General features: G+C 43.5%; 1 protein-coding gene across 5 annotated transcripts in view; it reads right to left on the minus strand.

The window, feature by feature from the left end:
* Positions 1-5,328: 5,328 nt before the first annotated feature.
* Positions 5,329-25,881, minus strand: part of KANSL1 (KAT8 regulatory NSL complex subunit 1) — an 817,615-nt gene continuing 797,062 nt past the window's right edge. For all 5 annotated transcript variants that reach the window (XM_069238046.1, XM_069238047.1, XM_069238049.1 and 2 more), the window contains one exon: positions 5,329-8,507. In XM_069238046.1, coding sequence (XP_069094147.1) covers positions 8,292-8,507 — 216 coding nt within the window. In that variant the 3' untranslated portion in view covers positions 5,329-8,291. The remainder of the gene's footprint in view (positions 8,508-25,881) is intronic.

Here is a 25,881-nt window from a genome sequence, read left to right on the forward strand (position 1 = left end):
ACGGAGCGAAGAGGAACCCGTCCGAACCCGATGGCAGAAAGAAAACAATCTAAGATGGAGTTGATGCCCATACGCAATGGAGCCGAAAGGGAGGAGTCACTCAGTCCCATGACTCAAAAAGACTTCTTAGAAGAAAAACAACTTGTAACACTCCGAGCCCAACACTAGATGGCAGGAACAGTGCACAGCATGTGTATCTGCCGCTACTTATGCCATTGAACATACATATTTACATAAGAAAGTACCACAACGGCTACAGGCTTCCAAGTAGGAAGGAGGGTGCATGTAAATCTGCAGCACTACATACCATGAACAGATGTGCCATATTCTGTTCAATGGCATGTGTAGCTGCAGATGAATATGCTTTGCATTGACTGAAAAGCAGTCCCCTCCTAAAATAAGCATTGGCTAGTCTGTAAGAGTTGGAGTAGTTTGAAATAGTGTTTTAAGTACTGCTTGACCGACATTTGCCTGTTGGTGAGAGAGCACATCCACAAATGTGTGTGGTGTAGTCCATGTGGCTGCTTTGCATATGTCTGCCATTGGTATATTTCCTAAGAATGTCATTGAAGCACCTTCCTTTCTAGTAGAATATGCTTTAGGAGTTACTAACAGTTGCCTTTTAGCTTTAAGATAGCAAGTTTGAATACACTTTACTATCCATCTGACCAATCCTTGTTTGGAAATAGGATTCCATTTATGAGGCTGTTGAAAAGCCACAAAAAGTTGTTTAGATTTTCTAAAATCTTTTGTTCTGTCTATATAATACATGAGAGCTCTTTTGAGATCAAGAGTGTGGCGAGCTCTTTCAATAACTGAATCTGGCTGTGGAAATAAGACTGGCAATTCCACTGACTGATTGATGTGAAATGGTGAAACCACTTTGGGTAGAAATTTTGGATTTGTCCTAAGTACTATTTTGTGTTTGTGACTTTGGAAGAAAGGTTATTCTAAAGTGAATGCTTGAATTTCACTAACTCTTACTAAGGAATTAATTGCTACCAGGAAAGCAACTTTCCACGAGAGAAATTGAAGAGCGCAAGAATGCATGGGTTCAAATGGTGGACCCATAAGCCTTGTGAGTACAATGTTAAGATTCCAGGCAGGAGCTAGTGGAGCTCTAGGCGGAATAACTCTTAAGGCCTTCCATAAAAGCTTTTATGACAAAGAGGTATGCTGTCTGTTTTGGAGCTAGGCTGACATTGCTGTTAAATTAATTTTAATAGATGAATATGCAAGATTAGCTTTTTGCAAGTAAAGCAAGTAACATACAATATCCAGTACCAATGCTTTAAGTGGATCAAAGTTTTTGGGTTGACAGTAAAATACAAAATGTTTCCAATTAGCTACATAACATTGCCTGGTTGTAGGTTTATGTGCTTCTTTTAGAATGTCCATACATTCTGATGGAAGCTGCAGATATCCATTCTTTATGACCTCTGGAGACAAATCACCAGGTTGAGTATACTAGGATTGGGATGCCTGATCTGACCTTTGTTTTGAGTCAATAGGTCTGCTCTTTTTGGGGGCTTGTGATGTGGTACTACAGATAGATCCAACAATGTTGTGTACCAGTGTTGATGTGCCCACGTGGGAGCTATGAGTATCATAGGGAGGGAGGTGTGACTTATTATATTGACCAGAAATTAAATTAGTGGGAGATGGGGAAAAGTGTAAGCAAATATCCCTTACCAATTGATCCATAGAGCATTGCCTTTGGATTGAGGTTGTGGGTACCCGGATGCCATGTTTGGGCATTTTGCGTTTGCTTGTCGCGAAAAGGTCTATGTCTGGTGTTCCCCCAAATGTGAAAGTACCTTTGAATTACTTGTGGATGAATCTTCCACTCCTGTATTTGATGCTGTGTCCTGCTTAGGAGGACCGCTAGCTGGTTGTGAGATGGGCTCACCAACCCATCATGGATGCATCTGTTGTGATTATGGTCTGTGGCACAGGGTCCTGAAAGAGCTGCCCTTTCAATAAGATGGTTTGATTCCACTATTGCAGAGTGTGATAAAACTAGATCTTGAATATGACCCTGTGCCTGAGACCATTGTTGAGAGAGAGACTGATGTAGTGGTCTCATGTTTAGGCGTGCAATGGGTACTATTGCTATGCATGATGCCTTCATTCACCATAGTTTCATGATGAACTTCACTGTGTAAGCGTGGTTGTATTGCAGATGAGATATGAGATTGTGAAAAGCTTAAATTCTCACTGTGTTTGGGTACGCTAATGCAGATTGAGTTTTCAGAATTGCTTCTAGATATGGTTGTATTTGTGCTAGCTGCAGGTGAGATTTTTGATAACTGATTGAGAATCCTATGTTTTGTAGGGTGTCCACTATATACTGTGTGCTGTTGACAGGTTTGAATTGTACTGGCTTTTAGGAGCCAGTTGTTCAGATACGGAAAGACGTATGTGTTTTCTGAGGAATGTTGCAACTACTGCCAGGCATTTGGTGAATACCCTTGGTGCTGTTATCACTCAAAAGTGTAGTACTTTGAATTGGTAGTGCTTCCCTGCTATAACAAATCTTAGACATTTCCGATATGCTGGATGTATGGGAATGTGGAAATAAGCATCTTTTAAATCTAATGCTGTCATGTAATCTTGTTTCTGTAGAAGGGGATTGATGTCCTGTAGAGTGACCATGTGAAAATGTTCTGACAGCATGAACTGATTGAGGGGTCTGAGATCTAAGATTGGTCTGAGAGTACCAGCTTTCTTTGGTATGAGGAAGTATAGTAAATACACTCCCAACCCTTGTTGGGATATAGGTACCATCTGTATGGCACCTTTGAGTAGAAGTGATTGTACCGCCTGTTTTAATAAATTGAGATGTTCCAGAGTAAGTTTGTGAGAGCAAGGGGGAATGTTTGGTGGAGTAGAGATAAGTTCTAGGCAATAACCATGTTGGATAATTGATAGAACCCACTGGGAGGGAATCTGTAAAAAGTCACTGTTTGGTTGAGGTGGAGGAACCTCTTGGGCTGGTTGATATACCTTTCCCTCTATAATTATTTTCTTTGTAATGAGTCTCTGTTGTAAAAGTGTGACCCTTGTTTATGTTGGGATGTGGATGGCTCCGAGGTTGATGGTTTGAAACCACCCCTAAATCTCGATGCCCATGCTCATTATCACTGAGAGTCACTCGATCTTGTGACTCTAAAACCTTCTTCGAAGAAAAACAACCTGTAACATTTTGAGCCCAACACTACATGGTGGACTTATGCAAAGCATCTGTATCTGCAGCTACACATGCCATCGAACATAGGTTTCCTTGAAGCCTATTTTTAATTCTTTATATTTTACCAAACAAATTGCTGTCTACCCGGTTCACAATGAAAAACTGTTGCAAGGAGAAGCCCAATTATTGGCTCTGGATACCTCAGGTGCTTGGTGAACCTTCAAGCCCATATATCCCCACAACCAGAAAGGTCCAGCAGACTTAACGGTATATTGTTTTTGAAATTCTGCCATAGTTAGAAGTTAAATATGAAAACAGACACAAATGGCTGTTTTCACCACAATTTCAATTTTTTTTTTATTTCAACTGTTACTTTCTGTAGGAAAACCTTGAAGGATCTACACGAATGACCCCTTGCTGAATTCAAAATTGTGTCTACTTTTCAGAAATGTATAGCTTTCCGAATCCACCATTGGTCTCATACCTCTTTCTACCACCAACTGGAAGGAGGGTTGAAGCACAAAAATTAGGAAAAATGGGTTATGTCCCAATAAAATGCCAATACTGTGTTGAAGAAATTGTTTTTCTGATTCAAGTCTGCCTGTTCCTTAAAGCTGGGAAGATGGTGACCCACAGACACTGGGTATCTTTAGAATCTCCAGGATGTCGGGAGAAAAAAGGATGCAAATTTGACATGGTTACCTTATGTGGACAAAAAGTAACGGGATCCTAAGCCTAAACTACCTCAAATATGCAAAAAAAAGTATTAGCATTGGGGTGGGGTTGAGGGAAAGTAACAGGATCCTAAGTGTGAACTACACCAAATAGCCCCATAAAGTTTTTTGTGTGTGTGTGTGGGGGGGGGGGGGGGGGGGGGGGGATGGAAGAGAAAAGATGAGGCCCAGCAGCAAAGGGTTCAAGTCTGCCTCCAATGGATTGCTTCACTGTCACTCCTGAGCAGTCATTTGTTACTCTTGGTAGGCTCACTTAATACTCCATTGTTTAATAGTGCCACAATGGGTTGCTCATCTGTAGGTCCTGGGCTGACTTCAAATAATGCTTGATGGTGTTTATAATATATATTAAAAAAAAAAAAGACTTGGCTTTGGAAATGCCATTGGCCGAGTTGCACATACCACAATCAACCTGACAGTTACACATCAAGGTTTCTATGTATGATACTGCTCACCCAAAAAATGTTACATACCTGAATCTCAGGTTTCACTCACGCACTGCATAACCCACGCTTATACGCCACGAAAAAGTGTACAACTACCACATCGACCTTCACTCAACTTATCAACAAGTCCCATACCCGCAAACCACAAAAACCCATTCAACCATGCATTCTGAAGGGCAGCAAGAACCCAATGGAAATCTGAGCACTTGACCTTGCCAGAAGCTAACAGACAACCCAGAAAATTGTTTTGGCCTGTCTGGACATCAAAACTCTCAGCATTAAACTCAAAGGAATCCTTCTCTAATGAGCCAGAAAAGTCAAACTTGCTTGACTGACCATGAACTGCATGATGGGAAGGATGGCAATCTCAGGAATTCTTAAAGGTGCTCGGCTTATCAGAGGCTACATCTTTACTTTACTTAGGAGTATTAATAGGGGTTCAGAACAGTAGTATTTTCAGAAAAATGTACTATAGTTGGCTAATCTGACTTATTTAAAATAAAAGAAAAAGCTTCATTTAGGCATGTTGTTTCAGGGATCATGTGTGTGTGCAGAGATTCATTTAATTCAAGATTAAAGCAATCTAGGCTACCTAGATTGAGGATTGGATGAGCCTCCTCAAATAAAACGGTGAAGTCTTTGCTGACCAGAGCACCAAGCCACCTTTGACACTGGTGGTAAGGCACCAATAACTAAAGGTGTTCATATTAAATAAAAGGGATGCAGTGAGGAAAATAATACCTAAAAAAAACAGAGCATGTAAGTACTACGTGGTCAACACAAAAGAACTGTGGCAGAGGCAAAACAGCAATGGTGTTTACTTACGGTGTACACAAAGCCTCCTAGTAACTACCCATTAAGCACTCATTTCACAATTTTTCTTCCATTCAAAATCCCTTTGTAATACTGACACTCAAAAATCTAATTACAATTTAAAGAAAAGGGAACTTCTATAACGTTCTTTAACATTTTTTAATTTTTTTTAAGTTGTATGTTTCTTTTTATAAGCACCTATTTGTGCTTGCCAACAGAATCAGGACAGGAACAAAGAGCTGCTCTGCACAGAGGAGAAAAACATGTTCATCCACGCAGAGGGGCGCTACAGCTCTTGTCATCGTAACAGTTCAGAGGAAGGTGAGGAAATATTTACAAAATACAGGGATTTCCTTTACAACGCTAAAAGGATGATTCATAATTTTCAACGTTTTAAATTAAAAAGCACTTAATGCATAGAGATATGGTACGCATCTTTTTGTTTAAGTAACAAGAAGGCGAATAAACCACTTAAACTCTCAGTACAGAAAAAAAAAAATCCCTCGCAAAATGTTTAAAGTTGTGAAAAAAAACCCTGACCATTAAGCAGTTTAGCGACTATTTTTATACGATTATAAAATGAAAAAATACAATTAAACTTCTCGCTTTTTGGTGATGTGAATATACAGAAGACAGGCACACTGCTAACAATGAGGCAAGAATGCTCAACATATCTTCAAGGACATTACCGAGGATACAAAACCAGAGAACAATGTGAGAACAGGCTTGGTTTTCTTTTTTCCTCTTTATTGATTTTTTTCTTGAAATTTTAAAGGCCCGTCAGAATGAAGGATTGCCGTCAAACACGGCCTTAAAACTATTAATTTGTTATATAACTGTCTTCATATTGTTACAGAAGTGGAGATTAATCTGTGGTGAAAAGAATTAAACCATAGTCCAATTGGGTGGGGGCAGCTGTTACAGTGCACCACGAAGTAGCCTGAAGGGTATGATGGTAGTTGAAGATCGCCTAGTAACGCCTGTACTAAAAAGCCAGAAGTAAAATTAAATCACTCGAGAGAGAAAACGGCTTCTGAAGCACAGACTATGATGTATTTTGAACATCAGATAGGCCTTGTGAATCATGTTGAATGATGAAAAATGGGCATAAACTAAAACAATGTGAAATGGCACCCTCAAACAAAACCTTACAGGGAGTCAGCTTATAGTTCTAGGGCTGTAACATGATGCCAGGAGAGGTAGAATTGAGGAAAGAAAAGAAAGAATGTATTTAAAATGCCACACAAGTACTGCTCTCAATTAATCTATGCATTTCTTTACCAATGATGCACAAAATCAGGACAATAGGTATTAGGGTAAAATAAATCTCTTAATTTCTTCTTTACACATGTGAAATAAAGGCTAAAGCCACCTGTAGTGCACAGATTTGGTAAGAAGCTTTTCACAAGTATACCATGGATTTAATTAAGTGCTGCCCAAATGAAATTCTGAAGGGGGTATAAGGGATACTGAAGAGGACAAAGGCAAGCAGAAAGCACAGAAAGCCACGATGTGCATGGTACATTGTTAGGTTGGTTACCTAATGCAGACTAGCTATCACCTAATTTAATAATCGAATATCAATATGTAAAGTAATACTGCCTAGATGTACTAAAAAGGTTCACCTTCTAGCATGATGGAAATTTACATCACATAAGCGTGTGGCCAGGACAGTATGGTATTGTCCACAAACCTGGAAGATTTTAAAAACAGTTTAAATTTTTTTTTTTATTTTACCAACTATGTATGTGCAAGTCATTATGAGAAACTTTGCTACCAGGGGATATTTTTATATATTGTGGTACCCTTTGCTGCTCCTTCGATGTACCATAAAATATGCTAAAGCAAATGCGCAACTGATCCTACTAGTAGCAGGCATATATGTGCTGTATAGATTAGGTGAACTGAACACTAAGAGGCATAAATAAAATGCAGATTATGGTTTGCATGGCTATTTATCAATGCAAATCAACAAACTCCATTAAGTATTCCTTTCTAAAGGATTCAATGTCACTAGCCGTACTACACTTTGACAAAGGGTTTTATTACACACCTTTGCCATCTGAAGATGAACCGGTGGTGCTGTTTGAGGTAAGGAGGAGCAGGTTCATCACTAGTGATGTGCTACAGGAATGGAGTCCTGGCTATGTGCACCTACTGATAGCATAAGCTGCACACAAGGTGGCCATTTAACACAAGTCTGCATAGGTTGCTACAGCGATGTCCTCCTTATGTATAAAAAATAGAATACAAATATATCTAAGCTGTGGTCAGCCATGAAACGGTTATGGAAACCGTCACACATCCTGCTATGTACACCTCTTCCTTCTCATTATTTGGAATAAGTAAGCAATAGCACAATATGAACATTATTTTGGAAATCAGGCACTAGCTGTTAGTTTATTAGGCAACAAATATACAACAAAGTTAAACCATTGTTAATGGCTCCTTTTTTGTTTAACTTCCGAGTCAAATAAGCTTGTTTGTGAACATACTGTCTTGCCTGCCCAAACCGTGACTGATAATGTCTCTTTTGACCATCGATTTTGTGGCTGCTGTGCTTTCTATAGCTTTGGACCTCAGAACTAACACAAATGATTATGACTAACAGTAGGGTAACCATACACATAGCAAATGTTGGGGAGCAAAAGGGTGTGTAACAAATTGAGGACAAAACACTAGGAACATTTTGAAAATTCCTTTTCACCACTAATTTCACTCCATTAAAACCTTAATCAAGGAAAAGGGAACAGGAATACAAAATGCCCAACCCTTTTCGATAAAAAAAAATCTCGAAGACTTTAAGTCTGCTAGACTGCTCAACTCCTCCAAGCTAGTCATATGCCTGCACATACGAACAGGGGGAATAGCTCATTGTATCCGTAATTGGTAGTTTTCATCCGTTGATAACTTGGGAGTTTCTTATAAATTTAATTTAAAGGGGCACATGGTGGGTGATTAAGACAAAAAAACAAAACTTGGAACAAAAAACAAAACAGCTTCTAAACTCCTTAAATTCACTAAAAACTGTGAAATATTTTCTCTGAAGGATGTTTGAATATCAAACGACAACTCTCTGAAGCTTTAATGCCAATGTTCATTTTCTTTTTATCTGTGTGCCGGTCGCGGAGTTGCTGGATTTCTACCCTTGGTGTCGGAGATGAGGGGCGAGGTTGGCGAATTCTCCAATTCCTTTGTTGTCTTACTTCCAGATGTGCGGCGCGAGCTTCGGAACATCCTTTCCTGCACATCCAATTGGTCTTCACTTTCTGTTTTGGGGTCATAAGGAAGGGGGAAGTATCTCCTTTCCCACGGCTGTACAGTCTGGAAAAGAAAGGAATTTCCAATGTAAACGACCATCTTTATAAATGCTACTTGTGCTTCTTAATATCAACACTACTAACTATAACACCCGCTGCTGAAAACATCCAGCATTTCTTCACAATAGGTAAAGAGAAAGGATAAACATGGAACAAAGCCAAAAAGTTCAAAAAAATGGGTGCTCATGATTATTAACAGCACTGCATAAGGTCACCTCACATTTGTTGGAAGCCCATTACAAATTCTGCAGCACTTGCACGCTTTAAGACCCATTTGTGATTTTATATTGCGTCACTTACACACCATAGCAGTCCAAAGAAGTGCCAGACTGAATGCAAGGGGCCATAGATACCCTGCGGACCGTGGGTGGAGGCCAAGCAAACCAGGTCAACCTTCCTATCGTGAGTGAAAGAGGAAAGCATGATCCATCTCCTTATTTAAGTACATTCAGCCCATATATAGAAAACGTCACTTACGCAGTGTACATCTGTTCGTGGCATGAGACGCTGCAGATTCACATGCTTTGCACATCCCGCCATCAAGTGTTGGGCTCGGAGTGTTACAAGTTGTTTTTCTTCGAAGAAGTTTTTTCGAGTCACGAGATCGAGGGACTCCTCCCCTTTCGGCTCCATTGCGCATGGGCGTCGACTCCATCTTAGATTGTTTTCCCCGCAGAGGGTGAGGTAGGAGTTGTGTATTATAGTAATAGTGCCCATGCAATGGAGTAAATATGTATGTACATAATGTGGTTTAAAGTGATATTTACAAATTTTCAAGATCAACTTCGAAACGGCTATAGGCTCCCGGGGAGGCGGGTGGGCGCATGTGAATCTGCAGCGTCTCATGCCACGAACAGATGTACATTGGATAAGTGACATTTTCCGTTCGATGGCATGTGTAGCTGCAGATACACATGCTTTGCATAGACTATTAAGCAGTTATCTCCACAAAAGCGGTGGCTCAGCCTGTAGGAGTTGAAGTTGTTTGAAATAAAGTTCGTAGTACTGCTTGTCCTACTGTGGCTTGTTGTGTTGTTAACACATCCACGCAGTAATGTTTGGCTGCCTTACATATTTCAGTCATTGGAATGTTTCCTAGAAAGGCCATAGTAGCACCTTTCTTCCTAGTTGAATGTGCCTTTGGTGTTATAGGCAGTTCTCTTTTTGCTTTGAGATAACAGGTTTGAATACATTTAACTATCCATCTGGCAATGCCTTGTTTGGATATTGGATTCCACGTATGAGGTTTTTGAAAAGCAACGAACAGTTGTTTTGTTTTTCGTATTTGTTTTGCTCTATCAATGTAGTACATTAAAGCTCTTTTGATGTCTAATGTATGTAGTGCTCTTTCAGCTACAGAATCTGGTTCTGGAAAGAACACGGGTAGTTCTACTGTTTGATTTAAGTGAAACGGTGATATGACCGTTGGTAAGAACTTTGGGTTAGTTCGTAAAACTATTTTATGCTTGTGTATCTGAATAAAGGGTTCTTGTATGGTAATGAAAATGTCACTTACCCAGTGTACATCTGTTCGTGGCATTAGTCGCTGCAGATTCACATGTTTAGCACAGTCCGCTGCCTGGTGTTGGGCTCGGAGTATTACAAGTTGTTTTTCTTCAAAGAAGTCTTTTTTGGTCACGGGACCGAAGGACTCCTCCCTCTTCGGCTCCATTGCGCATCGACTCCATCTTAGATTGTTTTCCCCGCAGAGGGTGAGGCTGGAGTTGTTGGCTATAAATAGTGCCCATGCAATGGAGTGAATACGTATGTACATAAAAAAGTTTATAATAATTATTTACAAATGTTTAAGATTTAAGATTTACTTCTAAACGGCTACAGGCTTCCCGGGGAGGCGGGAGGGCACATGTGAATCTGCAGCGACTAATGCCACGAACAGATGTACACTGGGTAAGTGACATTTTCAGTTCGATGGCATATGTTGCTGCAGATACACAGGTTTAGCATAGACTATAAAGCAGTTACCTCCCCTAAAAGCGGTGGTTTAGCCTGTAGGAGTTGAAGTAGTTTGGAATAATGTTCTTAGTACAGCTTGGCCTACTGTAGCTTGTTGTGCATTTAGTACATCTACACAGTAGTGTTTAGTAAATGTATGAGGCGTAGACCACGTTGCAGCCTTACATATTTCGCTCATAGGAATGTTTCCTAGAAAGGCCATTGTAGCACCTTTCTTTCTGGTTGAGTGTGCCTTTGGTGTAATAGGCAATTCTCTCTTGGCTTTAAGATAGCATGTTTGAATACATCTGACTATCCATCTAGCAATGCCTTGTTTAGAGATTGGATTTCCTATGTGTGGTTTTTGAAAAGCTATGAACAGTTGTTTTGTTTTCCTGATTAGCTTTGTTCTGTCAATGTAGTACATTAGTGCTCTTTTGATGTCTAATGTATGTAGTGCCCTTTCAGCCACGGAATCTGGCTGTGGGAAGAACACTGGTAATTCTACTGTTTGATTTAAATGGAATTGTGAGATTACTTTTGGTAGAAATTTTGGATTTGTTCTTAGAACTATTTTATTTTTGTGTATTTGAATAAATGGTTCTTGTATGGTAAATGCCTGTATTTCACTTACTCTTCTGAGGGATGTGATTGCAATGAGAAATGCGACTTTCCACGTTAGATATTGCATTTCACAGGAATGCATGGGTTCAAAAGGTGGACCCATGAGTCTTGTTAAGACGATGTTAAGGTTCCATGAAGGAACTGGTGGTGTTCTTGGTATAATTCTTTTTAGCCCTTCCATGAATGCTTTAATAACTGGTATTCTAAATAGAGACGATGAATGAGTAGTTTGTAGGTAAGCAGATATTGCTGCGAGGTGTATTTTTATAGATGAAAAAGCAAGGTTTGCTTTTTGCAAATGTAGTAAGTATCCCACTATGTCCTTTGTAGAGGCATGCAATGGTTGGATTTGATTGGTATGGCAGTAGCAAACAAATCTTTTCCACTTAGATGCATAGCAGTGTCTAGTGGAAGCTTTTCTAGCTTGTTTTATGACCTCCATACATTCTTGTGTGAGGTCTAAGTGTCCGAATTCTAGGATTTCAGGAGCCAAATTGCTAGATTCAATGATGCTGGGTTTGGATGCCTGATCTGTTGTTTGTGTTGTGTTAACAGATCTGGTCTGTTGGGTAGTTTGACATGCGGTACTAGTGAAAGGTCTAGTAGAGTTGTATACCAAGGTTGTCTTGCCCATGTGGGTGCTATCAGTATGAGTTTGAGTTGGTTTTGACTCAATTTGTTTACTAGATATGGAAGGAGAGGGAGAGGGGGAAAAGCGTATGCAAATATCCCTGACCAACTCATCCATAGAGCATTGCCTTGTGACTCGCGGTGTGGGTACCTGGATGCGAAGTTTTGGCATTTTGCGTTTTCTTTTGTTTCGAACAAATCTATCTGGGGTGTTCCCCAAATTTGAAAGTAATTGTCCAGAACTTGGGGGTGAATTTCCCATTCGTGGACTTGTTGGTGATCTCGCGAAAGGTTGTCTGCTAGTTGGTTTTGGATCCCTGGAATAAATTGTGCTATTAGGCGAATGTGGTTGTGAATCGCCCATTGCCATATCTTTTGTGTTAGGAGACACAATTGTGTTGAGTGTGTTCCTCCTTGTTTGTTTAAATAATACATTGTTGTCATGTTGTCTGTTTTGACAAGAATGTATTTATGTGTTATTATGGGTTGAAAGGCTTTTAACGCTAGAAATACTGCTAACAGTTCTAGGTAATTTATATGAAATTTTGTTTGGTGTACGTCCCATTGTCCTTGAATGCTGTGGTGATTGAGGTGTGCTCCCCACCCTGTCATGGAAGCATCTGTTGTTATAACGTATTGAGGCACTGGGTCCTGAAATGTCCGCCCTTTGTTTAAATTGTTGCTGTTCCACCATAGAAGCGAGAGGTATGTTTGGCGGTCTACCAACACCAGATCTAGAAGTTGACCCTGTGCTTGTGACCATTGTGATGCTAGGCACTGTTGCAAGGGTCGCATGTGTAGTCTTGCGTTTGGGACAATTGCTATGCATGATGACATCATGCCTAGAAGTTTTATCACCAGTTTTGCTTGTATCTTTTGGTTTGGAAACATAGCACTTATTACCTTGTGGAATGCTTGAACTCTTTGTGGACTTGGAGTGGCAATTCCTTTTGATGTGTTGATGGTTGCCCCTAGATATTGTTGTGTCTGACACGGTTCGAGGTGTGACTTTGTATAGTTGATGGAGAAACCCAGTTTGTGAAGGGTTTGTATGACATATGTGGTGTTGTTTGTGCACTTTTTTACTGTGTTGGTCTTGATTAGCCAATCGTCTAGGTAAGGAAACACATGTATTTGTTGTCTCCTGATATGTGCTGCTACTACTGCTAGACATTTTGTGAATACTCTTGGTGCAGTTGTTATTCCGAATGGCAACACCTTGAATTGGTAATGTATTCCTTTGAATACGAACCTTAGGTACTTTCTGTGAGAAGGGTGTATCGGTATATGAAAGTACGCATCTTTTAGGTCTAATGTGGTCATGTAATCTTGCTGTTTGAGCAGTGGAATGATGTCTTGTAGTGTGACCATGTGAAAGTGGTCCGATATGATGTATGTATTTAGTGTCCTGAGATCTAATATTGGTCTTAATGTTTTGTCTTTTTTTGGAATTAGGAAGTACAGGGAGTAAACTCCTGTGTTTTTTTGTTGTACTGGTACCAACTCTATTGCATCCTTTTGCAGTAGTGCTTGAACCTCTAGTCCTAAAAGTTCTAAATGTTGGGGTGACATTTTGCGTGTTTTTGGAGGGATGTTTGGTGGGAAATTGTGGAATTCTATGCAATAGCCATGTTGGATTATTGCTAATACCCAATTGTCTGTTGTAATCTGCTGCCAAGATTGGTAGAATTGGCTTAGTCTTCCCCCCACTGGTGTTGAGTGAAGGGGTTGTGTGACTTGAAAGTCACTGTTTAGGTGGAGGTGTTTTTGGAGTCTGGAATCTTCCCCTACTCCTTGGGAATTGACCCCCTCTATATCCCCTGAAACCTCCCCTTTGGAATGAACCCTGATATGGTGTGGTTCTTGTTTGTTGGCTGGTGGTGTCTGTGGGTTGGCCACGAAACCCCCCTCTAAATGGAGTTTTTCTAAAAGAGCCTCTGCTCTGCGGGGAGTAGAGTGCGCCCATGGCTTTGGCCGTGTCTGTGTCCTTTTTAAGTTTTTCAATGGCTGTGTCCACTTCAGGGCCAAAAAGTTGTTTCTCGTTGAAGGGCATATTAAGGACAGCCTGCTGGATTTCAGGTTTGAACCCTGAAGTGCGGAGCCAAGCGTGTCTCCTTATGGTGACAGCAGTGTTGACTGTTCTCGCTGCAGTATCGGCTGCGTCCATTGAAGAGCGGATTTGATTGTTTGAGATCGTTTGTCCCTCTTCAACGATTTGCTGCGCCCTTTTTTGGTATTCCTGGGGAAGATGGTCTATGAGAAGTTGCATCTCATCCCAGTGTGCGCGGTCATATCGGGCTAGCAGCGCTTGAGAATTTGCGATGCGCCACTGGTTGGCTGCCTGTGATGCTACTCTTTTTCCTGCCGCATCAAATTTTCGGCTTTCTTTGTCCGGAGGTGGGGCGTCGCCAGATGTATGAGAATTTGCTCTTTTGCGAGCTGCCCCTACTACTACGGAGTCAGGTGGTAACTGCGAAGTAATAAACACTGGGTCTGTGGGTGGTGGTTTGTATTTCTTATCCACCCTTGGGGTGATGGCTCTTGATTTTACGGGCTCTTCAAAAATTTGTTTTGCGTGCCGTAACATCCCTGGTAGCATTGGGAGACATTGATATTGGCTATGTGTAGCCGAGAGGGTGTTAAATAAAAAATCATCCTCTATAGGATCGGAATGCAGTTGGACATTGTGGAATTCTGCTGCCCTAGCCAATAGTTGCGAGTATGAGGTACTGTCCTCTGGCGGTGACGGCTTTGTGGGGTATGAATCGGGATCATTGTCCGGCACTGGGGTGTCGTATAGGTCCCAAGCGTCTTGATCCTGATTATCTTGACTTACAGTAGTTTGCGCTGGTGAGTGCATTTGTGGCGGAGTTTGTTCCGGCGATGCCTGTTGTGGTGGAGAGGGGGGAGGCGTGACTTTTTTAACCACTTTGGCTTGTGCGTCATCCTTGAGAAATCCGATCCTTCTTTTTCTCATTATTGGGGGAAGAGTTGATATCTTCCCTGTGTCTTGTTGGATGTACAGTCTCTTTTGTGTGTAGTCTGATTCTACACTTTGGAGCTCTTGTCCAAATCTGTGCATCTGGCCACTTATCCCTTGTTCCTCTGTGTAGGAAGGAGGTGTGGAACTTTTCGGCGCTGAGAGAGAATCTTTTTTCGGCTTCGGTACAGACTGAATTTTTGTGGCTTTCGGCAGTGTGTCTCGGTGCCGATGTTTTTCGGTGCCGGCATCTTGTTTTTGCTTCTCGGAGCCGCTATCTCGGCTCCGAGGTTGCTCCATGGCGGTCCCTCGACCGGAGTCGGGTGTCTTCCCTATGGGCGTGCCCTTTTTCGGCGCCTTCGATGGCTCGCCGGTTTTATGGGTCGAGCCATGGCCTGTTGGCAGTGGCGTCCCCTGGGCTTTTGTTTTTTCGATGGTTTTTGTTTTCGACGTCTTACTCACTGTTTGTTGTTGTTGTTCGACGTCGGAGTCTCCGGATTCTGATTCCGGAACCGAGAATGTTTCCTCTTCGTCGTCGAAACGTTGTTTTGTCGGCGTGGACGCCATTTGTAGACGCCTGTGTATAAGGATACTTACTGTGACATTTTGGGCAGAAACGGAACGGGGTCCGTTCCATCGGCTTCGATGTCGCACGCGGTCGGGCCGACCAGGCCCCGATGGGGGATCGAAGCTACCCCAAAAGTCTTCCGATGATCGGTGTCGATGTACCTAACTATCCCGATACCGAACGGAACAATACCGACGCTTTCTTCCGAGATTCTGACTAACTTTCTGAACCGAAACACGGAGCGAAAAGGAATACGTCCGAACCCGACAGCGGAAAAAAAACAATCTAAGATGGAGTCGACGCCCATGCGCAATGGAGCCGAAGAGGGAGGAGTCCTTCGGTCCCGTGACCAAAAAAGACTTCTTCGAAGAAAAACAACTTGTAATACTCCGAGCCCAACACCAGGCAGCGGACTGTGCTAAACATGTGTATCTGCAGCAACATATGCCATCAAACATGCCTGTATTTCACTTACTCTTCTTAGAGATGTGATGGCAATGAGAAACGCTACTTTCCATGTTAATGAAAATGTCACTTACCCAGTGTACATCTGTTCGTGGCATCAGTCGCAGTAGATTCGCATGTTCTGCAATAGCTCGCCATCTGGTGTTGGGCCGGAGTGTTACAAGTTGTTTTTCTTCGAAGAAGTCTTTCGAGTCACGGGACCGAGTGACTCCTCCTTTTGTCTCCATTGCGCATGGGCGTCGACTCCATCTTCGATTGTTTTTCCCCGCAGAGGGTGAGGTAGGAGTTGAATTGTAGTAATAGTGCCCATGCAATGGAGTGACTAAGTATGCACCTATTTAAGGTTGAGATGATACATATATAAATAATTGAAGGTAACTTCCAAACTGCTACAGGCTCCCGGGGAGGCGGGTGGGCACATGCGAATCTACTGCGACTGATGCCACGAACAGATGTACACTGGGTAAGTGACATTTTCAGTTCGATGGCATCTGTCGCTGTAGATACGCATGTTCTGCATAGACTAGTAAGCAGTTATTTCCCCAAAAGCGGTGGATCAGCCTGTAGGAGTGGAAGTAGTGTGAAATAATGTTCTTAATACGGCTTGACCTACTGTGGCTTGTTGTGCGGATAACACGTCTACACAGTAGTGCTTGGTGAATGTGTGAGGCGTAGACCATGTGGCTGCCTTACATATTTCTTGCATTGGGATGTTTCCTAGAAAGGCCATGGTAGCACCTTTCTTTCTGGTTGAGTGTGCCCTTGGTGTAATGGGCAGCTGTCGTTTAGCTTTAAGGTAGCAGATTTGGATGCATTTAACTATCCATCTGGCTATACCTTGTTTATATATTGGGTTTCCTGCATGAGGTTTTTGAAATGCAATAAATAGTTGTTTAGTCTTTCTGATGTTTTTTGTTCTGTCAATGTAATACATCAATGCTCTTTTGACATCTAATGTATGTAGTGCCCTTTCAGCTACGGTATCTGGCTGTGGAAAAAACACTGGAAGTTCCACTGTTTGATTTCGATGGAACGGTGAAATAACCTTTGGCAAAAATTTAGGATTGGTCCTTAGGACGACTTTATTTTTGTGTAGTTGTATAAAAGGTTCCTGTATTGTAAACGCCTGAATCTCGCTTACTCTTCTTAGGGAAGTAATGGCGATGAGAAATGCCACCTTCCAGGTTAGGAACTGTATGTCGCAGGAGTGCATGGGTTCAAAAGGTGGACCCATAAGTCTAGTTAGGACAACATTTAGGTTCCATGAAGGAACAGGTGGTGTTCTTGGTGGTATAATTCTCCTAAGGCCCTGCATGAATGCTTTAATGACTGGTATCTTATATAGGGAAGTTGAATAGGTAGTCTGCAGGTATGCAGATATTGCTGCAAGGTGTATTTTAATGGAAGAGAAAGCCAGGTTAGATTTTTGTAAGTGAAGCAAGTAACCCACTACATGTTCTGGAGTTGTGTGTAATGGTTGTATTTGATTAAAATGGCAGTAGCAAACAAACCTCTTCCATTTACTTGCATAGCAGTGCCTGGTGGATGGCCTTCTAGCTTGTTTTATGACTTCCATACATTCCTGGGTAAGTTGTAAGTGCCCGAATTCTAGGATTTCAGGAGCCAGATTGCTAGATTCAGCGATGCTGGATCTGGGTGTCTGATCTTTTGGTTGTGCTGTGTCAACAGATCTGGCCTGTTGGGCAATTTGATGCAGGGTACCACTGATAGGTCTAGCAGCGTTGTGTACCAGGGTTGCCTTGCCCAAGTTGGTGCTATCAATATGAGTTTGAGTTTGCTTTGACTGAGTTTGTTTACCAGGTAAGGAAGGAGAGGGAGAGGAGGAAAAGCGTAAGCAAATATCCCTGACCAGTTCATCCATAGGGCATTGCCTTGGGATTGTTCGTGTGGGTATCTGGATGCGAAGTTTTGGCATTTTGCGTTCTCCCTTGTCGCAAACAAGTCTATCTGAGGTGTTCCCCAGAGTTTGAAATAAGTGTTCAGAATTTGGGGGTGAATCTCCCATTCGTGGACCTGTTGGTGATCTCGAGAGAGATTGTCTGCGAGTTGATTTTGGATCCCTGGTATAAATTGTGCTATTAGGCGAATTTGGTTGTGAATTGCCCAACGCCAAATCTTTTGTGCTAGCAGGCTTAACTGCGTGGAGTGCGTCCCCCCCTGCTTGTTTAGATAATACATTGTTGTCATGTTGTCTGTTTTGACGAGAATGTATTTGTGAACTATTATTGGTTGGAAAGCTTTTAGTGCTTGAAAAACTGCTAGAAGTTCTAGGTGATTGATATGCAGTTTTGATTGATGTACGTTCCATTGTCCTTGTATGCTGTGTTGATCGAGGTGTGCTCCCCACCCTGTCATGGAAGCATCTGTTGTTATTACGTATTGTGGCACTGGGTCTTGGAAAGGCCGCCCCTTGTTTAAATTTATGTTGTTCCACCACAGAAGCGAGAGGTAAGTTTGGCGGTCTATTAACACCAGATCTAGAAGGTGACCCTGTGCTTGAGACCACTGTGAAGCTAGGCATTGTTGTAAGGGCCTCATGTGCAGTCTTGCGTTTGGGACAATGGCTATGCATGAAGACATCATGCCTAGGAGTTGTAATACCATCTTTGCTTGTATCTTTTGTGTTGGATACATGCGTTGTATGATGGTGTTGAAATTTAGAATTCTTTGTGGACTTGGAGTGGCTACTCCCTTTGATGTGTCTATTATGGCTCCTAGGTATTGTTGTACCTTGCGCGGCAGAATGTTGGATTTTGTAAAGTTGACGGTGAACCCGAGTTTGAAGAGGGTTTGTATGATTTGATTTGTGTGATTTGAGCACTCTATGAACGAATGGGCCTTGATTAGCCAGTCGTCCAAATATGGGAACACATGTATTTGCTGCCTTCTTATGTGTGCAGCGACTACCGCTAGGCATTTGGTAAAGACTCTTGGTGCGGTTGTTAATCCGAAAGGCAGTACCTTGAATTGGTAATGTATTCCTTTGAATACAAACCTTAGGTATTTCCTGTGCGATGGGTGTATTGGTATATGGAAATAAGCGTCCTTGAGGTCTAGAGTTGCCATGTAGTGGTGTAGTTTTAGCAATGGCAATACTTGTTGTAGTGTGACCATGTGGAAGTGGTCCGATTTGATGAAAGTGTTCACTACTCTGAGGTCTAGGATTGGTCTCAGCGTTTTGTCCTTCTTTGGTATCAGAAAGTACAGTGAGTAAACTCCTGTGTTTATTTGTGTGTTTGGCACTAATTCGATTGCATTCTTTTGCAATAGTGCCTGCACTTCTATCTCCAGGAGATTGGAGTGGTGTGTTGTTAAATTTTGTGCTTTTGGTGGTATGTTTGGAGGGAATTGTAGAAATTCTATGCAATAACCATGCTGGATAATTGCTAGAACCCAAGTGTCTGTAGTGATTTCCTCCCATGCTTTGTAATAATGACCTATTCTTCCCCCCACTGGTGTTGTGTGGAGGGGGTGAGTGACATGTGAGTCACTGTTTAGTAGTAAGGGTTTTGGGGCTTTGAAATCTTCCTCTATTTCTAGGGAATTGCCCTCCTCTATATTGTCCCCGAAAACCTCCTCTATACTGTCCCTGGTAACTGGACGGTGTTGCTTGTGAGGTGCTGGCTTGTGTGCTCTGACCCCGAAACCCCCCTCGAAAGGGCGTTTTACGGAATGTGCTGTAATTCCCTCTGCTCTGCGGGGAGTAGAGTGCGCCCATGGCTTTGGCAGTGTCCGTATCCTTTTTGAGTTTCTCAATCGCTGTGTCCACTTCTGGACCGAACAGTTCTTTTTCATTAAAAGGCATATTGAGAACTGCTTGTTGAATCTCTGGTTTAAATCCAGACGTTCGGAGCCATGCATGCCTTCTGATAGTTACAGATGTATTAATTGTTCGTGCAGCTGTATCTGCAGCGTCCATGGAGGAGCGGATCTGGTTGTTGGAAATGGCCTGTCCCTCCTCAACCACTTGTTTTGCCCTATTTTGTAAGTCCTTGGGCAGATGTTCAATGAGATGTTGCATCTCGTCCCAGTGGGCTCTGTCATAGCGCGCAAGTAGTGCCTGGGAGTTCGCGATGCGCCACTGGTTTGCAGCTTGTGCTGCGACTCTTACCAGCTGCATCGAACTTGCGGCTTTCTTTATCTGGGGGTGGTGCATCTCCAGATGTGTGAGAGTTGGCCCTTTTCCTAGCTGCTCCTACAACGACAGTCTGGTGGCAGCTGTGTAGTGATGAAAATTGGGTCTGTAGGAGGCGCCTTATACTTTTTTTCCACCCTTGGTGTGATTGACCTGCTTTTGACCGGCTCCTTAAAGATGTCTTTTGCGTGCCGGAGCATACCAGGGAGCATAGGCAGGCTTTGATACGAGCTGTGGGTGGAGGAGAGTGTGTTGAATAAAAAATCATCCTCGACCTGTTCTGAGTGGAGGCTTACGTTGTGAAATTGTGCTGCTCTAGCCACCACTTGAGAATACGCGGTGCTGTCCTCTGGTGGAGATGGCTTCGTAGGGTATGCCTCCGGACTATTATCTGACACTGGGGCGTCGTATAGGTCCCATGCGTCCTGATCTTGGTCACCCTGGCTCATGGTGGTGTGAGCTGGGGAGAGTGATGGAGTTTGTGCTGGTGAGACGTGAATCACGGGCGGAGGAGAGGGTGGTGGGGTAACTCTTTTCACCACTTTTGGTTGTGGTGTTTGTTCAGTCTGGAACTCCAACCTTCTCTTTCTCCTAATAGGGGGAAGGGTGCTTATCTTTCCTGTCCCCTGCTGTATGAAGATACGCTTTTGCGTATGGTCCACATCAGTTGCTTGTAGCTCTTCCTCAAACCTATGCTTTTGCATTTGGGAGGTTAGCGAGTGCTCTTCTGTATAAGAGCCTGAAGCTGGGTCGCTTGCAGTTTGTTTCGGCATCGAAACCCTGTCTGCGTGTTTTTTCGGCTCCGAGGTGACTTTTTTCTTTTTCGGGGCCGAAACCTCTCGGCGTCGATGCCGCTGTCTCGGCGTGGAGCCGTGTCCACACCGGCATCTCGGTGTCGAGGCTTGTCTCCAGCACTTTCTCGGTCCCGAGAAGGCTGCGTGCCGGTGTCTCGACCGGAGTCGGACGATCTCGGCACTGTGTGGGCCTTTTTCGGTGCCGACGGTCGGTCACCGAATTTATGGGTGGAGCCATGGCCGGATGGCAGTGGGGTCCCCTGGGCCTTGTAAATGTGTCTCTGTGTGGTTTTCGACGTCTTACTCACGGTTTGTGTATCGTCGAATCCTTCGGAGTCTGAGTCTTGGATCGAGAAGGTACCTTCCTCTTCCTGTTCCTCGAACTCCTGTTGGGCTGTCGGTGCGGACGCCATCTGAAGTCTTCTGGCTCGACGGTCTCGGAGTGTTTTTCGGGACCGGAACGCACGACAGGCCTCGCAGGTGTCTTCGCTGTGCTCAGGTGACAGGCACAGGTTGCAGACCAAGTGTTGGTCTGTGTAGGGGTATTTATTGTGGCATTTGGGGCAGAAACGGAACGGGGTCCGTTCCATCGGCGTTCTTCAGCACGCGGTCGGGCCGACCAGGCCCCGACGGGGGATCGAAAAACTACCCTGAAGGGCACCGGAGCTCTTCGATCTTCGATGCGGTGTGGAATCTAAGTACGCCGATCCCGAACGCAACAATACCGACGAAAATCTTCCGAAATTAGCTAATCTTCCGTTCCGAAACTCGGAGCGACAGGAACACGTCCGAACCCGATGGCGGAAAAAAAACAATCGAAGATGGAGTCGACGCCCATGCGCAATGGAGACAAAAGGAGGAGTCACTCGGTCCCGTGACTCGAAAGACTTCTTCGAAGAAAAACAACTTGTAACACTCCGGCCCAACACCAGATGGCGAGCTATTGCAGAACATGCGTATCTACAGCGACAGATGCCATCGAACATATTGTATCTCACATGAGTGCATGGGTTCAAAAGGTGGACCCATGAGTCGTGTTAAGACAATGATAAGGTTCCACGAAGGAACTGGTGGCGTTCTTGGTGGAATAATTCTCTTTAGGCCCTCCATAAATGCTTTTATGACTGGGATCCTAAATAATGAAGTTGAGTGCGTAATTTGCAGATAAGCTGAAATTACGGTAAGATGTATTTTAATGGATGAAAAAGCTAGCTTTGACTTTTGTAAATGCAGTAAGTAGCTTACGATGTCTTTAGCAGATGCGTGTAATGGTTGAATTTGATTATTATGGCAATAATAAACAAATCTTTTCCACTTATTTGCATAGCAATGTCTTGTGGTTGGTTTCCTTGCTTGTTTTATGACCTCCATACATTCCTGTGTAAGGTCTAGATGTCCGAATTCTAAGACTTCAGGAGCTAAATTGCTAGATTCAGTGATGCTGGATTTGGATGCCTGATCTGTTGTTTGTGTTGAGTTAACAGATCTGGTCTGTTTGGAAGCCTGATATGAGGCACTACTGAGAGGTCTAGTGGTGTTGTGTACCAAGGTTGTCTTGCCCAGGTTGGTGCTATTAGTGTGAGTTTGAGTTTGTTTTGACTCAATATATTTACTAGATACGGAAGGAGTGGGAGAGGGGGAAAAGCGTATGCAAATATCCCTGACCAGCTCATCCATAACGCATTGCCCTGAGATTGATCTTGTGGGTACCTGGATGCGAAGTTTTGGCATTTTGCGTTTTCTTTTGTTGCAAATAGGTCTATTTGTGGTGTTCCCCATCTTTGGAAGTAAGTGTTTAGTATTTGGGGGTGAATCTCCCATTCATGGATCTGTTGGTGATCCCGAGAGAGATTGTCTGCTAACTGATTCTGAATCCCTGGAATAAACTGTGCTATTAGGCAAATGTGGTTGTGAATCGGCCAATGCCATATTCTTTGTGCCAGGAGACACAACTGTGTCGAGTGTGTTCCTCCCTGTTTGTTCAGATAATACATCGTTGTCATGTTGTCTGTTTTGACAAGAATGTGTTTGTGGCTTATTATGGGTTGAAATGCTTTCAACGCTAGAAATACTGCCAGTAGTTCTAAGTGATTTATGTGAAACTGTCTTTGCTGAGTATCCCATTGTCCTTGGATGCTGTGTTGATTAAGGTGTGCTCCCCACCCTATCATAGAGGCATCTGTGGTTATTACGTATTGAGGCACTGGGTCTTGGAAAGGCCGCCCTTGGTTTAAATTTATATTGTTCCACCATTGAAGCGAGGTGTATGTTTGGCGGTTTATCAACACTAGACCTAGAAGTTGACCCTGTGCCTGTGACCATTGTGATGCTAGGCACTGTTGTAAGGGCCGCATGTGCAACCTTGCGTTTGGGACAATGGCTATGCATGAGGACATCATGCCTAGTAGTTTCATCACCATCTTGACTTGTATCTTCTGTTTTGGATACATGGCCTGTATTACATTGTGAAATGCCTGTACCCTTTGTGGACTTGGAGTGGCAATCCCTTTTGTTGTGTTGATTGTTGCTCCTAAGTATTGCTGTGTTTGACACGGCTGAAGGTGTGACTTTGTGTAATTGAGTGAGAAACCTAGTTTGTGGAGGGTTTCTATGACATACTTTGTGTGTTGTGAACACCGTTCTTGCGTGTTGGTTTTGATTAACCAATCGTCTAGGTACGGGAACACATGTATTTGCTGCCTCCTGATATGTGCAGCCACTACTGCCAGGCATTTTGTAAAAACTCTTGGCGCAGTTGTTATCCCGAATGGCAACACTTTGAATTGGTAATGTACCCCTTGGAATACAAACCTTAAGTACTTTCTGTGTGAAGGATGTATTGGTATATGGAAGTATGCATCCTTTAAGTCTAGTGTTGTCATGTAGTCTTGTTGTTTGAGCAATGGGATTACATCCTGTAATGTCATCATGTGAAAGTGATCTGATTTGATGTAGGTATTTAATGTTCTGAGATCTAATATAGGTCTTAGAGTTTTGTCCTTTTTGGGTATGAGAAAGTACAGCGAGTAAACTCCTGTTCCTCTTTGATGAATTGGTACCAGTTCTATTGCATCTTTTTGTAACAAGGCTCGGATTTCTAGTTCTAGAAGATCCATGTGTTGTTTTGACATATTGTGTGTTTTCGGTGGGACATTTGGAGGGAATTTGAGAAATTCCATGCAATAACCATGCTGGATAATTGCTAGGACCCAAGTGTCTGTTGTTATTTCCTCCCAATGTTTGTAGAACTTGGTTAGTCTCCCCCCCACAGGTGTTGTGTTGGGATTTGTGACGTGGAAGTCACTCCTTGTTTTGAGGAGTTTTGGGACTTTGGAACTTCCCTCTACTCTTTTGGAATTGGTCCCCTCTATATTGTCCCCGAAAACTTCCCTGCTGATATTGGCTCTGATAAGTGGGCCTTGTTTGTGAGGTTGATGGTTCTGTGCTTTGTCCTCGAAACCCCCCTCAAAATTGTGTTTTACGAAATGTGCCTCTGCTCTGTGGGGAGTAGAGTGCGCCCATGGCTTTGGCAGTATCAGTGTCCTTTTTAAGTTTTTCGATAGCAGTGTCCACCTCCGGCCCAAACAACGGTTGTCCGTTAAATGGCATATTCAGCACCTCTTGTTGTATTTCCGGCTTGAATCCTGATGTACGCAGCCATGCGTGTCTCCTTATGGTCACTGCTGTATTTACTGTCCTAGCAGCTGTATCCGCTGCATCCATTGCAAAGCGTATTTGATTGTTCGAAATGCTCTGTCCTTCCTCCACCACCTGTTGTGCCCTTTTTTGGAACTCTTTGGGTAAGTGTTCAATGAAATGTTGCATTTCGTCCCAATGAGCCCTATCCTATCTCGCCAGCAATGCCTGTGAGTTGGCAATGCGCCATTGGTTGGCCGCTTGTGCTGCAACCCTTTTCCCCGCAGCGTCAAACTTGCAACTCTCCTTGTCTGGAGGTGGTGCGTCTCCCGAGGTGTGTGAGTTCGCTCTCTTGCGAGCTGCCCCTACTACCACAGAGTCTGGTGTTAATTGCTGCGTTATGTATACAGGGTCTGTTGGCGGTGGCTTGTATTTCTTCTCCACCCTTGGAGTTATAGCCCTGCCCTTCACAGGCTCCTGAAACACCTGTTTGGAGTGTTTTAGCATTCCAGGTAGCATAGGGAGACTTTGGTATTGGCTATGTGTGGAGGATAGTGTGTTGAATAAAAAGTAATCCTCAATAGGCTCTGCATGCAGGGTGACATTATGAAACGCCGCTGCTCTTGACACCACCTGTGTGTAGGCTGTACTGTCCTCAGGTGGCGACGGCCTCGCTGGATAACAGTCTGGGCTGTTATCTGATACTGGCGCATCATAAAGATCCCATGCGTCGGGATCATCCCGACTCATTCCAGTATGAGTTGGGGACTGCATCAGTGGTGGAGTGGCTACCGGTGATGTGTGCGTTGAGTGTGGTGGAGATGGTGGCGGTGTTACTTGTCTTGCCACCTTTGCCTGTGGCTGCTTGTCTTTCTTGAAAGGCAAGTCTTCTTTTCATCCTAATTGGGGGAAGAGTACTTATCTTCCCTGTGTCTTTCTGGATGTGGAGCCTTCTTTGAGTGTAGTCTGGCTCCATTGACTCTAGTTCTTGTCCGAACCTATGTCCTTGCATTTGTGAGGACAGTCCCTGTTCCTCTGTGTAGGAACCTGTTTTCGGTTCCGAGGCCGGATGTTTCGGAATGGAAACTTTTTCGGCTCCGACGACACTTTTTTAATTTTTGGCGTTCCGGTCTCTCGGTGCCACATCGTTTCGGTGCCGCCCTCTCGGTGCCGAACTTGCTCTGACCCGCTGTCGCGGGGTCAAGTCTGCTCTGTGCCGGTATCTCGACCGGAGTCGGATGTCTTCGACACATGCGTGCCCTTTTTCGGTGCCGATGATCGGTCACCTATTTTTCGGGTTAAGCCATGGCCTGCTGGCGGTGGCGTCCCCTGGGCTTTAGTGGTCTTTCCGTGAGTTTTGTGTGTCGACGTCTTACTCACGGTTTTCGGCGTCTGTTCGGGATCGACCTCGTCCGAGTCCTCGATGGAGAAGGTTTCTTCTTCCTCCTCCAAGTGTTTTTGCCCTGTCGGCGCCGACGCCATTTGTAGTCTTCTCGCTCTTCGGTCTCTTAATGTCTTCCTCGACCGAAACGCTCAACAGGCTTCAAAAGTATCTTCTTTGTGTTCTGGAGA

Source organism: Pleurodeles waltl, chromosome 6 (genome assembly GCF_031143425.1).
Source record: "Pleurodeles waltl isolate 20211129_DDA chromosome 6, aPleWal1.hap1.20221129, whole genome shotgun sequence".
Classification (NCBI taxonomy): Eukaryota; Metazoa; Chordata; class Amphibia; order Caudata; family Salamandridae; genus Pleurodeles; species Pleurodeles waltl.